The sequence below is a fragment of the Chiloscyllium punctatum genome, chromosome 13 (assembly GCF_047496795.1).
Source record: "Chiloscyllium punctatum isolate Juve2018m chromosome 13, sChiPun1.3, whole genome shotgun sequence".
In the NCBI taxonomy this organism is placed as follows: Eukaryota; Metazoa; Chordata; class Chondrichthyes; order Orectolobiformes; family Hemiscylliidae; genus Chiloscyllium; species Chiloscyllium punctatum.
This window is the reverse complement of record NC_092751.1, coordinates 93455716-93469198: the sequence shown is the minus strand read 5'-3', so window position 1 is coordinate 93469198 and position 13483 is coordinate 93455716. Positions and strand designations below refer to the sequence as shown.

General features: G+C 39.9%; 1 protein-coding gene across 5 annotated transcripts in view; it reads left to right on the top strand.

The window, feature by feature from the left end:
- The window catches only part of adka (adenosine kinase a), a 283424-nt gene extending 276889 nt beyond the window's left edge, over positions 1–6535 (top strand). For all 5 annotated transcript variants that reach the window (XM_072583275.1, XM_072583276.1, XM_072583272.1 and 2 more), the window contains one exon: positions 5600–6535. In XM_072583275.1, coding sequence (XP_072439376.1) covers positions 5600–5724 — 125 coding nt within the window. In that variant the 3' untranslated portion in view covers positions 5725–6535. The remainder of the gene's footprint in view (positions 1–5599) is intronic.
- Positions 6536–13483: the final 6948 nt, after the last annotated feature.

The following is a 13483-nucleotide window of genomic DNA, read 5'->3' as shown; positions in this document are numbered from 1 at the left end:
TCCTCTGGCTTCCCAGTAGTCTTCACCAGTATGCTTTTTGTTTTGCTTTCATGCTGTCCCTGATTTCCCTTGTCATCTATGGTTGCCTCATCCTCTCCTTAGTATGTTTGTTCTGTATGAGGATAACTTCTGCTAAGACTCCCAAATTACCCCCAAAAACTACTGCCATTGCTGCTCCACTGTCTCCCTGCTAGGTTCTCCTTCAAGTTCATTCTGGCCAGCTCCTCCCTCCTGTCTTTGTAGTTACCTTGACTCAATTGTATCGCTGTTACATCTCAGTCAAACTGCAGAGCAAATTCTATCATATTATGGTCAGTGTCCCCGAGGATTTTCTTCACCTTAAGCTCCCTAATCAAGTCTGTTTAATTGCATATCAAATCCAGTATTTTCTGATCTCTAGTGGACTTTCGTTTCTAGTGAAAACGAATGCCATCCGACAGACTCTAGTGGACTCTACCACAGGTTGCTCCAAAACAAAAATCTCAGATATACCACTAATTCCTTTTCTTGGCATCTGCTACCAACCCGAAGTCCCCCATGATTATTGTTATAGTGCATTTCTTACATGTTACTTCTATTTCCTGATCCCTGGGACAGCAAGGACTGATTAGGGATAGTCAACATGGCTTTGTGTGTGGGAAATCATGTCTCACAAACTTGATTGAGTTTTTTGAAGAAGTAACAAAAAGAATTGATGAGGGCAGAGCGGTAGATGTGATCTATATGGACTTCAACAAAGTAAGGCATTCAACAAGGTTCCCCATGGGAGACTGATTAGCAAGGTTAGATCTGATGGAATACAGGGAGAACTATCCATTTGGATACAGAACTGGCTCAAAGGTGGAAGACAGTGGGTGGTGGTGGAGGGTTGTTTTTCAGTCTGGAGGCCTGTGACCAGTGGAGTGCCACAAGGATCGGTGCTGCGTCCTCTACTTTTTGTCATTTACAAAAATGATTTGGATGTGAGCATAAGAGGTACAGTTAGTAAGTTTATAGATGACACCAAAATTGAGGTGTAGTGGACAGCGAAGAGGGTTACCTCCGATTACAACAGGATCTTGACCAGATGGGCCAATGAGCTGAGAAGTGGCAGTTTAATTCAGATAAATGCGAGGTGCTGCATTTTGGGAAAGCAAATCTTAGCAGGACTTATATACTTAATGGTAAGGTCCGAGGGAGTGTTGCTGAACAAAGAGCCCTTAAGTGCAGGGTCATAGCTCCTTGAAAGTGGAATCGCAGGTAGATAGGATAGTGAAGAAGGCGTTTGGTATGCTTTCCTTTCTTGGTCTGAGTATTGAGTACAGGAGTCGGGAGGTCATTATGCGGCTGTACAGGACATTGGTTAGGCTGTATGTGTGCAATTCTGGTCTCCTTCCTATCGGAAAGATGTGAAACTTGAAAGGGTTCAGAAAAGATTTACAAGCATGTTGCCAGGGTTGGAGGATTTGAGCTATAGGGAGAGGCTGTACAGGCTGGGACTGTTTTCCCTGGAGCATCAAAGGCTGAGGGGTGACCTTATAGAGGTTTACAAAATTATGAGGGCCTGGATAGGGTAAATAGGCAAAGTCTTTTCCCTGGGGTCGGGGAGTCCAGAACTAGAGGGCATAGGTTTAGAGTGAGAGGGGAGGGCAACTTTTTCACACAGAGGGTGGTACGTGTATGGAATGAGCTGCCAGAGGAAGTGGTGGAGGCTGGTACATTGTAACATTTAAGAGGCATTTGGATGGGTATATGAATAGATTAGATTAGATTACTTACAGTGTGGAAACAGGCCCTTCGGCCCAACAGGTCCACACCGCCCCGCCGAAGCGTAACCCACCCATACCCCCACATCTACATCTACCCCTTACCTAACACTACGGGCAATTTAGCATAGCCAATTCATCTGACCTGCGCATCTTTGGACTGTGGGAGGAAACCGGAGCACCCGGAGGAAACCCACGCAGACACGGGGAGAACGTGCAAACTCCACACAGTCAGTCGCCTGAGGCGGGAATTGAACCCAGGTCTCTGGCGCTGTGAGGCAGCAGTGCTAACCACTGTACCACCGTGCCGCCCTAATAGGAAGGGTTTGGAGGGATATGGGCTGGGTGCTGGCAGGTGGGACTAGATTGGGTTGGGATATTTGGTCGGCATGGACAGGTTGGACCAAAGGGTCTGTTTCCATGCTGTACATCTCTATGACTCTATTGCTCTATGTAGACCCCAATCAGGATTTTGCCTCCTTTGTACTTCCTCAACCCTACCCACATGAATTCTGCACCTTCCAACCCTATATCACGTCTTGCTATTAATTTGAATTTATTTTTGTAATAACAAGGCAACCTTGTCACCTCAGACTATCTGCCTGTCCTTGAATACAGAGGAACCTAGATTATCTGAACGACATGGGTGGGGAGTATTTTGGTTGAATAATCGAATGCCGGATAACAGTTTAGCCAGGTATCGGGATTTTGCAATCTTGTCCGGATAATCCAAAATTCAGATAATCGAGGTTCCTCTATATTTAGTTCCCATCAGGTGAAAATTTTAACCCTCATTCTTGCTGAACCTATGGGATTTTTTTTTGTCTCCCCTATTGCGAAGAGAGGTGCAAAATATTTGTTCCTTTATACCTAAGTTGGAATTTCTTCAGTCTCTGCCTTTGAGGGACCAACATTTACTTTCACCAATCTCTTCCATTTTACATATGAATTGAGATTTTACAGTTTCTATTTTCTCTCTCACTTTCATGCTCTTCCTTGACATCCTCAGATTTACAAGTCTTGGCAAAATTCTAAGCTTTCTCCTTTATTCTGAAATTACCTTTAACTTTTTCTTATTTTCCAGTTTGGCTGGTTTTCTTTTCCTGTTGTTATTCGTTAAGCGGACATATACTTTCATTGAGATTTGATTGAAATGACATTCATGAACTGCCTTTAAATATTTATCAAATCCAAAATAAACCATAAGCATGCTGTCATGGGTGTACATAAATGTCAGACGTTCATCAGAATTTTAGACCACCCCTGAGCATAAAGTCCACAGGATAGAAGACACTTGAAGTGGGAGAGCTGGGTGAAGAATATCAGGAAAATTTTCAGAAAAATCTTGCCAATTTACATGTTACCTTTCTTCCATGTGAAGTCAACACAATGAAAAGATTTATACTTGTAATGCAGAATTAATTTCCCTGGAGGATGACAATAGATCGCTAGATCAGTGGAAAATATAGCTTCTTTGTAAGTGGTTATTATATTTATGACAAAGGATACAAAATTACTGACTTCATTACAATAACATGGAAAATCTATTGATTCTTGAGCTGCAAGTTGTTCAGGTCAACTCATGGATCATAAAGCTTTATAATTTTACTTTAGTTTATGATAATTTTGAAAAAAGTGTATTAAACCACCTTTATTAAACAAAATAAATTAAATTAATAAGAGAACCTTTTATTGTTTTCAGATTGACTAAAAACTCTCCAACTATATTCATTAGTTATAAAGTGTGTTATTAGGTTTTTAAGCAGCAAAACATCAGAGACAATTTGCATATATAAAGATCCCACCAGCAGAAATGAGATAAATGACTACTTAATCTATTTAGGTGCTTTGATTGATGGATAAATATTAGTAAGAATTCTCCTCTCCAAGTGGTGCCGTGAGATAATTTATATTAAAATAAGCGTGTAAATCACAATGCAAATAAAACTGTAAACATCACTTTGCAACCTGCCATCTTTTTTCCCTCCATTCCTCAACTTTAAACTTTCTTTGCACATTTCTCCTTTTCTTGGCTTTGCTGTTGCCTTTTTTTCCTCAAAGTACTATTTCTAATAGTAAAATTTGGGCTTTTTTTCTAAATCCATGCCCATTTGGAGATCAGAGCGGCTTTATACAAATTACTGGCTTTTATTCGTTTTCCTTTTGCTTTCCCTATTAAAAGGCATTCTCAATTTGGCATTAAACTGCAATTAAGACATGGGATACCTGCATAGAAGATGTGTAACTCAAGAATAACAACACAGGAAAGAATGTTGGTACTAGTTTAGTGCATTTCAGATTCCCAGGCAATTCTCAGTCTCCTGTGTCTGGGATTTTACACAGGAATAACATGCTTCTCAAATACTGCTCCAGTGACCCTCTTAGCATTGGAATGTGGGCTGAAGTGTCACTGAATTCTAGGGATTATTAGCTAATTATTTGTTCTTTTACTAATTTCAGTAGTATATGTTAGGCTTATTTGTCACCAACACATATTGCCATTACAGAATAAGGAGACCATTCTAATAAAGCCTTAACTGTGTTTACTCACACTATGTTGATTTAACTGCAAGAGCAGGAAACTGGTATTCAGCAATGTGTCAGAGTAGACAAATTTAGTTTCAGTTTATCATTTTATGGTTGTAGTTATTCAATAAAGAAAATAGGTGGTAAATGATGCTTTAAAAACCTAAACATTGAAAATCTGACCTTTATATCATAGTTCTTCCCTTTCATTCAAATAAATGAGCAATAATTATTGCCTCTTAGCCCAATTAGTATTTAATTTAATCTTCCCAGAGGAAAATAGATTTCTTCCTCTCTCTTACTATGTTTGTGTGTGTGTGTGTGTGTGTGTGTGTGTGTGTGTGTGTGTGTGAGTGTGAGAGAGAGAGGGATTTCAATATTTGAAGAAAGAAAACTTCCCTTAACTCTGTGATTGCATAAACCTAAACATAGTAATGATTTATTCTTGCCCTAACCAAGTCATTAATAAGCAATTTGACATTTCAAAAATTGCCAGCATGTGCCAGATAATTGCCAGATACCACTTGGAAGCAGATTTAACAATGAGGGACAGGGCAAAAAAAGGTGTCCCTGACGTTTGAAGAGAAATTACATGCTACCATTCAAAATTTTAAGACACAAAAAAACAATATTATTATTTTCACTTTTCTGTCTGCCAAACAGGTACCATGTTCACAAGCTGTTAATTACAAGGACCAACAGTTTCTTATTCCTTGCTGCTGTGGACAATTTTCAATGCAGTCAATGTTGGCAAACTGTTGAACTAGGGGAGGTAACACTATCAAGTGGGCAGTAACACTATCAAAACTCGCCAACAGCTGTACTATCAATTTCTGTCCTAACCTTTCTACTCTAGTCTGAGTATCACTGAGGCTTAATTATAAGAGAATCCATTGCTACCTGAAATCTAATTCCGCACAGACCAAGATACAAAACGAATTAATTTTCTGGTTTCTGTGTCTGACTGCCATGCTTTGTCATCCATTTTCATTGAACATAAAGGGAGTAAGGATACCTTCCTACTAAATAGTGACATGCATTGTCTCATTTTGAAATACTAAGTTTCAACAAAACAGAAACAAATCACAAAATTAACCCTTTTAATTTTGTGAATCGAAAGATTGCAAGCTCTTACTATGTTTGAGTTTGACAACCTGATTTCCAACCAAAGGGAGGTGCTGAGAATTTACAAAGACTAATTTTATTAGTGGAAAATAGTCTCTTATTTCATTCATTTATGATCTGTGTAAAAAGTGGTATATTTAGTTGTAGTGTGAAACTTTTTATTACTCGTATCTGTGGATAATTTTTACTATTTTTCTTTGTAGGTTTTCTGTCTCAATTGGTTCATGATCAACCCCTTGAAAAATGCATCCAAGCCGGCCATTATGCAGCAAATGTTATCATTAGGCGTTCAGGTTGTACGTTCCCAGAAGCGCCTGACTTTCATTGATATGAAAATAAATGGGATCAAAAAGTCCTTTAAATCTAAGAACGGGAACTGCTGTCCGTTTAAAAATAAATAACCTCTCTTTTCTTCCTACCCAAACCCTGCAATAAGAATTCTGCACTTAGTTCTTCATTTGATTTTGTCAGTCTGCAACTAAAAAAAAATCAGAAAATATGAACACCTTGAGAGTAAATGACAAGGCCTTGAAAATTATTTGGTCAAGTTGATAGTCATAAACTATCTTCTTGATTGTCTTTTCATGATTTTTATTTACATTTTTCAATGAAACAATGAAGTTTTGATGTTGACAGTGAATATTCTGGTGGTTAAATTTATTATTTACCTGGCAGTAATTATGGCATTGGTAATGGATGAAAACTATGTTGGCTGTTTTCTGTAGAAAACTTCAAATTGCATAACTTGTTTATTCTTTAGTTTATTCTGACAGTTTTTAAATTCAGCCCAATGATATCTGTAACTGATCTCAAGCTATTTGTCATTTGAAAGTGGTGCATCTTCTCATCATGAAATGATTTTTATTTAGCAGATTACCTCAGCATTTTCTGTTTGAGTTTATTCAGAAAAGCAAATTTATGTAATGAGAATTCAATAAAGTGAGACAAATATTTATGCAGGTAAATATTGCTGTAAAATACCAAATCAAATCTGCAAACGCACAGTTTTTAAATTTCTGATACTCTGTAGTTATTTGGACACCTGTATTATTGTTCAGAGAAACAACTTGTATGCTGTTATGATTACATTCTTTTCTTTATAATTTGATATTGACAATAAACAAATATGATTCTCATAACTGTTAGCTTGCTTTTATAATTCAAGTACAGCTACAGGTTTGTAGGATTTTTGGTTGTATTTAAAATGCTAATAGTATTCAGCTATTAGTGGGCTCACTTGTTTTGAACAAAAAACATTTAGCTTCATTGACTAATTGAGTTTTTATTTTATGCAGGAAATAATTATTGACTGATTTAAAACAATTAAGAGGACAACAGGAAGAGGTATACTGTACTACCTTTAAGGACAATGGGTGGAATTTTCTGCTACCTTGAGTATCATGGATAATGTGAGAAAGTTGGGAAAATACATTGAGGATACACCTCAAGAAAAATATTTTCTATTTCTCCCTTAAGTTTACAAGGGTGGGTGTTGAATCTCGCTAAGGAGCGGCAACTATCTTATTTTCATTCTGAGGAAGGGTCACTCAACCTGAAACGTTAACTCTAATTTCTCTCCACAGATGCTATCAGAATCTTTATTCTTATATCTTATTTCCTTGCATTTGCATCTCATTTAGCTAATCTTACCTAATTTCTATGCAGCTCCCAATTCTCCCCACTTGCCCCAAGAAACTATATTGCACCATTTCCTGAAATGAAAGTCAGAAAAGTCATCTGCTTGCTTCTCGAAGCCCTTCATGCAATTCTACTATCACCACCATATCCCTACATGCTCCACAGATACTGTCCTCTTCCATCCTTCCTCCAATCAACTGGATTTCATCATAATCACCAGAATCATCATTACTTTCAAAACGTTTCCCATACTACTTCAGTCCTGCAGGACTTCACTTCCAAGCTCTCAGATATTTACGTCTGCACGTGTCCAGATGCACGTGTCTGGTCTCTTGTAGGGACATGTGCATCTCATCCAACTATATAAGATGCCTCTTAGCCTGCATTGTTTTTCAGCACTTTCGCTCTGCAGCCAAAACTTTAAATTTCATTGGCTTGTGTTGCTGTTTAGCACAGAGACACAAACATGCAGCCTATCCCATTTGGGAACATTGAACAGACAAGGGAGTCTCTGCACTGGCACAGGGAACTACATCAGCATCAAACCTTCAGCATGTACCTACAACTTGCATGGCAAACATGCTGCAAGTAAATGGCCATGTCTGAATGCCAAAAGGGAGTTGAAGAGAATTATAGGTCAACCGAAGTGTTCATCCAGTTTCAGTCTAGCTGTTCAGACAGGATTAATCAAGCATTTGGTCCGCCCAGATGCCAGGGATCAGTATCGTTGTAGTCCAGTATTTGAGCCATAGTTCAGGGATCACTGTGTCTGTTGGAGACATCTGGGAGCTGGTCTGTCCTCAGTCTGCACTCTTGTCCTAATCAATGTGAGGGATGGACAATAATCAGTCCTGGGGTGGGGGGGCGTTGAGTATTTATGATCAGGGAAGGGTGCAATTTGTGTAGTACTGGAGAAAGTGGAATACTCACATTTGGGTTTGGGGTTTGTCAGATGGGGTTATTAAAGGAACGATGGTGAAAGGGGCAACTTCAGATAGAATAATAGGATCTCATACAGTGTAGGGAACAAGTTGCAGAAGATCATGTCTGCACAATTAATAATTACTCTTGCCTCAATATAAGAGTGAATGGCTAACAAGGGTATAGTGATTGGAACATGTCAGCAGATGGATCTCATAGAATGAGTTCCCTGATTGGAGCAGGTTAATAGTCCCATCAGTGAGCTATGGCTGACAGATATAAACAGGAGTGTCAAGGGCTCCGCTCATTCTAGGAGTTGGCTGTGAGCTAGTTGGGTTAGTCACGTACTACACACCTGTAAATAAAGGGCGACTTAGTGAGAGGATACTGGCCTTCTTGGAATTATTTCAAAGGGTATGGCAATTCACAACATCTTGGGCTCTGTTGATAAATGGAAAACATTGTCAATATCACAATGGGACTGAACAAAAATGGAAGGTAGGTGTGGAACAATAACTCAAAAGGGAATAGAAAAGATTAGGAAATCTTTGTTAATCTTAGGAGAAGCCTGCAACTCATTCATGAGGACACAAAGCAGAAATGTTATTCATTCCAAAGTCGACAGTGCAAAAAGGAGACAAAATTATTGTTACTGCATGCAGAATACGTTACTGTTTTCCTCCTTGGGTGATGTCCAAAGATTTGCATATAAGGTCCTGCTAGAAGCAATTGCAATAATGCATTAGATGGTTTTAACAATTATCTATCAATCATCAAATTGGATGCTTTTTGAAAAGTAATTCTTTTGGCAAACAAGAGCATTACAAATCATGACCATTACATACTTTGCATTAATTGGTCCCCTGTCTTCTCAGATGCACAAAGCTATGCAGACACTATTTTAAACGGCTTACTTGGTTTTACCATTTCAGCACCATTTTTCAAACCTGACACTGGAACAATACTTCAGAGTTGCCACATTCCATCCCTAATTGTCAATATTTTCAGCCATTCAGACAGATTATCCAATCACTCAGCTGAGACTGAACCAGCGTGTGGAGGATTCTTTGTTAGAAATGAGATGTCAGTGCTGAAGAAGACATCATTTAGAACATCATCACCAAGAACAGGAACTTCTCTCAGCTACCACACAGCCTCCAGAGAGAGAACCAGGAGCTGAAGATTGCCAAAAGAGGTGAAGGAGAATGGCCTGCATCCAAATACATTGATATCATTTTCATTATCTATAACTGTTAAACACAATGCATACACAGACTAAGATGTTCAGGCACATTGCTACCAAATTGTGTCAGTGTAGGACTTATATTTGGATGATAGAAATGCAGGTCTTTGTGTATCTTCTCCCATCAGCCCAACTGAACTATGACGGACAGTATAAATGTAAACTTCCTATTATACACCACCTAACTTTAAATGGAAGTGTGCTTGTAATGCCTTTTTAAAACGTTCTCCTCTCACCTTAAAAATATGTGCCATAGTTTTGAACTCCCAACTCTATGGAAATGTCCCTTGTTATTCACCTTATCTATGCCCCTTATGATTTTATAAACCTTAACTCCAATGAAGAAGTCCCAGTCTCTCCTTACAACTCAAATTCTCCATTCCCAGCAATATCTTGGTAAATCTTTTCTGAGCCCTCTCCAATTTAACAATATCCTTCCAAGAGCAGTGCAATCGGTATTGCACACAGTACTCCAGAAGAAGCCTCACCAACATCCCAGCTCCTATACTGAAAGGTCTAAGCAATGAAGGCAAGCATGCTAAATGCCTTTTTAACCATCTTGTCTGTCTGTGATGCAAACTTCAAATAATTGTGTATCTGAACCTCTAGATCTCTCTGTTGTACAACATTAACAAGGGCCCCACTATTAATTATACAAGTTCTGCCCTTGTTCACTTTACCAAAATGCAATACCTCTAATTTATCCAAATTAAACTCCCTCTGCCACTCCTCAACCCATTGAACCCAATTAAAGTCATAGAGATGTACAGCACGAAACAGACCTTTCAGTCTAACGCGTCCATGCCTTTAATAACCTTTACATGGAGCAGCACAGTTAGTGTAAAGAATGCTCTGCTTGGAAGTGTGGTGGTGGCAGGTTCAATTGAAACTTCTAATGATTATTTGATTGGATGGCTAATTGTGTGGCAATAATGAGCAACGATATGGGAAAAGAGGAGACTGAAACTCGGCAATGACACTTCATTCTGGATTAGTGGTGCTGGAAGAGCACAGCAGTTCAGGCAGCACCCAAGTAGCTTTGAAATCGATGTTTCGGGCAAAGCCCTTCATCAGGAATAAAGGCAGTGAGCCTGAAGCATGGAGAGATAAGCTAGAGGAGGGTGGGGGTGGGGAGAAAGTAGCATAGAGTACAATGGGTGACTGGGGGAGGGGATGAAGGTGATAGGTCAAGGAGGAGAGGGTGGAGTGGATAGGTGGAAAAGAAGATCGGCAGGTAGGACAAGTCCGGGCAAGTCAAGGGGACAGTTACTGATCTGGAAGTTTAGAACTAGGGTGAGGTGGGGGAAGGGGAAATGAGGAAACTGTTGAAGTCTACATTGATGCCCTGGGGTTGAAGTGTTCCGAGGCGGAAGATGAGGCGTTCTTCCTCCAGGCGTCTGGTGGTGAGGGAGCGGTGGTGAAGGAGGCCCACGACCTCCATGTCCTCGGCAGAGTGGGAGGGGGAGTTGAAATGTTGGGTCACGGGGCGGTTTGGTTGATTGGTGCGGGTGTCCCGGAGATGTTCCCTAAAGCGCTCTGCTAGGAGGCGCCCAGTCTCCCCAATGTAGAGGAGACCGCATCGGGAGCAACGGATACAATAAATGATATTAGTGGATGTGCAAGTAAAACTTTGATGGATGTGGAAGGCTCCTTTAGGGCCTTGGATAGAGGTGAGGGAGGAGGTGTGGGTGCAGGTTTTACAGTTCCTGCGGTGGCAGGGGAAAGTGCCAGGATTGGAGGGTGGGTTGTTTGGGGGCGTGGACCTGACCAGGTAGTCGCGGAGGGAACGGTCTTTGCGGAAGGCGGAAAGGGGTGGGGAGAGAAATATATCCCTGGTAGTGGGGTCTGTTTGGAGGTGGCGGAAATGTCGGCGGATGATTTGGTTTATGCGAAGGTTAGTAGGGTGGAAGGTGAGCACCAGGGGCGTTCTGACACTTCATTGCAGAGCTGGTGCAGACACAATGGGCCGAATGGCCTCATTCTATACTGAGACACTTCCATGATTTTGTGATTAACTGGAAGCTTGCTGTAGTCTGGGAGTTAGGACTAAAGTAATTTAAAAACATTCAGTAATTCCTTAAGGTCAGATGAAGGACAGATTAGAGAAGACTACAATCTCATGGCAAGGGTGGAGCTTAAAAATGTTCTCTGGTTTCAATTTATTTAGGGGTGTATTTGCTGAGAGACATTTGTGCAGATTGAAATTGGGAGTGTTAAAACACAGAAATAGCTTCAGGCAGCATGGTTGCTGCTGTTGGGAAACCCCAGGCAGTTAGGACAGGAGAAATCCCTGAAAGCCATCAATAATTCAGTGCGATGGAGATTTGCAGAATTTGGTTGATGGAGTTGTGAATAATTGGAGCATAGCTCAGTGAAGCATAGCTCTTTGATAATATGGGTGAAATATCTTTAATAGATATTTGGGAGCAGTCTCAGAAGTCCGAGAGAACCTTGTCTTGCAAGAAGAGATTAAACTCCAAATTGTGAGCAGTCATTGAGGTAGTCAAAGTCAGAGAGGCTTTGAGGTTATTTCAAAGGCTAGATCTTCAAAAGTGAGACAAACATTTAAAGAGATATGGTAGCCCACAGTGTCACCTACATCTGGGAAGAATCTATTTTGACTACATTGACCATTTCAAGAGCATTTTGTGGGGTGTTGGACATCAATTTCGTAAACTCATATTGACCCTGAATATTAGTGCCAAAGTCCTATCTATAGAGTATATGGTTTTGAATCGTTATCTTACCTGTGCAGTATACCTACTTGGTTATTTGTCCTTACATTTATTTGAATTTATCATACAAGGATTTTATTTTGCATTTCAATTCACACTTGGGGTCCTGCTGGTTACTTTTTTACCCTTAGTTCTTCCGTATGTTCTAATTTTTCAAAGATGACAAGTCAAATCATAACAAACATGTTGTCCAGTATTTGTATAACAATTATAACAATTTAATTATCTCATTTGTAATTGCACCAAAAACCTAATTAAAAGCACATTCAATTATTTTAACATTGTTTACTAAAGCTGTGAAATATTCAAATTTTAGAATGTTTATATTCATTGAATTTTTGTAATCACTGGTGATTATCCTGATGCTCTGATATGACATTGCAATTTTGATTTCATAACCATTCTTCATGCAATCCTTTTACAAATATAAGGAGAGCACATTTTTTGTTATTTTCTAAATCTATTTCCTGTATAAACTTCTAAAAGAAACACTAAAATGGTACAAGCATTTATCAAACCCCATTTAAAGGTGTCAATCACTAACAAATCACTGAACATAATTATGCATTTGAACAATCAATTTGGAAAATTAATTGCTTCCTTTATGACAAGCAATTCAGTAATCATAAATTATAGTTTTGATATATGTTAAAATAAAAGATGTTTTAAATAAATAACAAAAAAAATCACAATAAGCTATTGGGCATAAAATAAACTTCAAGGATTAGATTAGATTACTTACAGTGTGGAAACAGGCCCTTCGGCCCAACAAGTCCACACCGCCCCGCCGAAGCGTAACCCACCCATACCCCTACATCTACATTTACCCCTTACCTAACACTATGGGCAATTTAGCATGGCCAATTCACCTGGCCTGCACATCTTTGGACTGTGGGAGGAAACCGGAGCACCCGGAGGAAACCCACACAGACACGGGGAGAACGTGCAAACTCCACACAGTCAGTCGCCTGAGGCGGGAATTGAACCCGGGTCTCAGGCGCTGTGAGGTAGCAGTGCTAACCACTGTGCCACCGTGCCGCCCACTGACAATGAAATTAGTAATAACTTTGTGTTTACATTTAGTAGGAACTTGACATGAGAAGAAAATACCAAAATTCATTCCTAGGATATGGACATTTCCAGCTGGGCCAGCATTTATTGCCCATCCATGATGTGAGCTGCCTTCTGGAACTACTGCAGTCCATTAGGTGCATGTAAATCGATGATGCCATTAGGGAAAAATTTCCAGGATTTTGACCCAGAGCCATTGAAGGAATGATGAGTCACCTGGAGGGGAACATGCAGGAGATGATGTTTCCATGCATCGATTGCCCTTGTCCTTCTAGATATTTGTGGTCCTAGTTTCAGAATATGTTGTCTAAGCAGTACTGGTGAATTTCTTCAGTGCATTTTGCAGATGGTGCACACTGCTGCTACTGTGCATTGGTGGTGAGGGAGTGAATGTTTGTGGAGGTGGCGCCAATCAGCAGGCTGCTTTGTCTTTCTTGAGTATTGTTGGAGCTGCATTCATCCAGTCAAGTGTGGAGAAT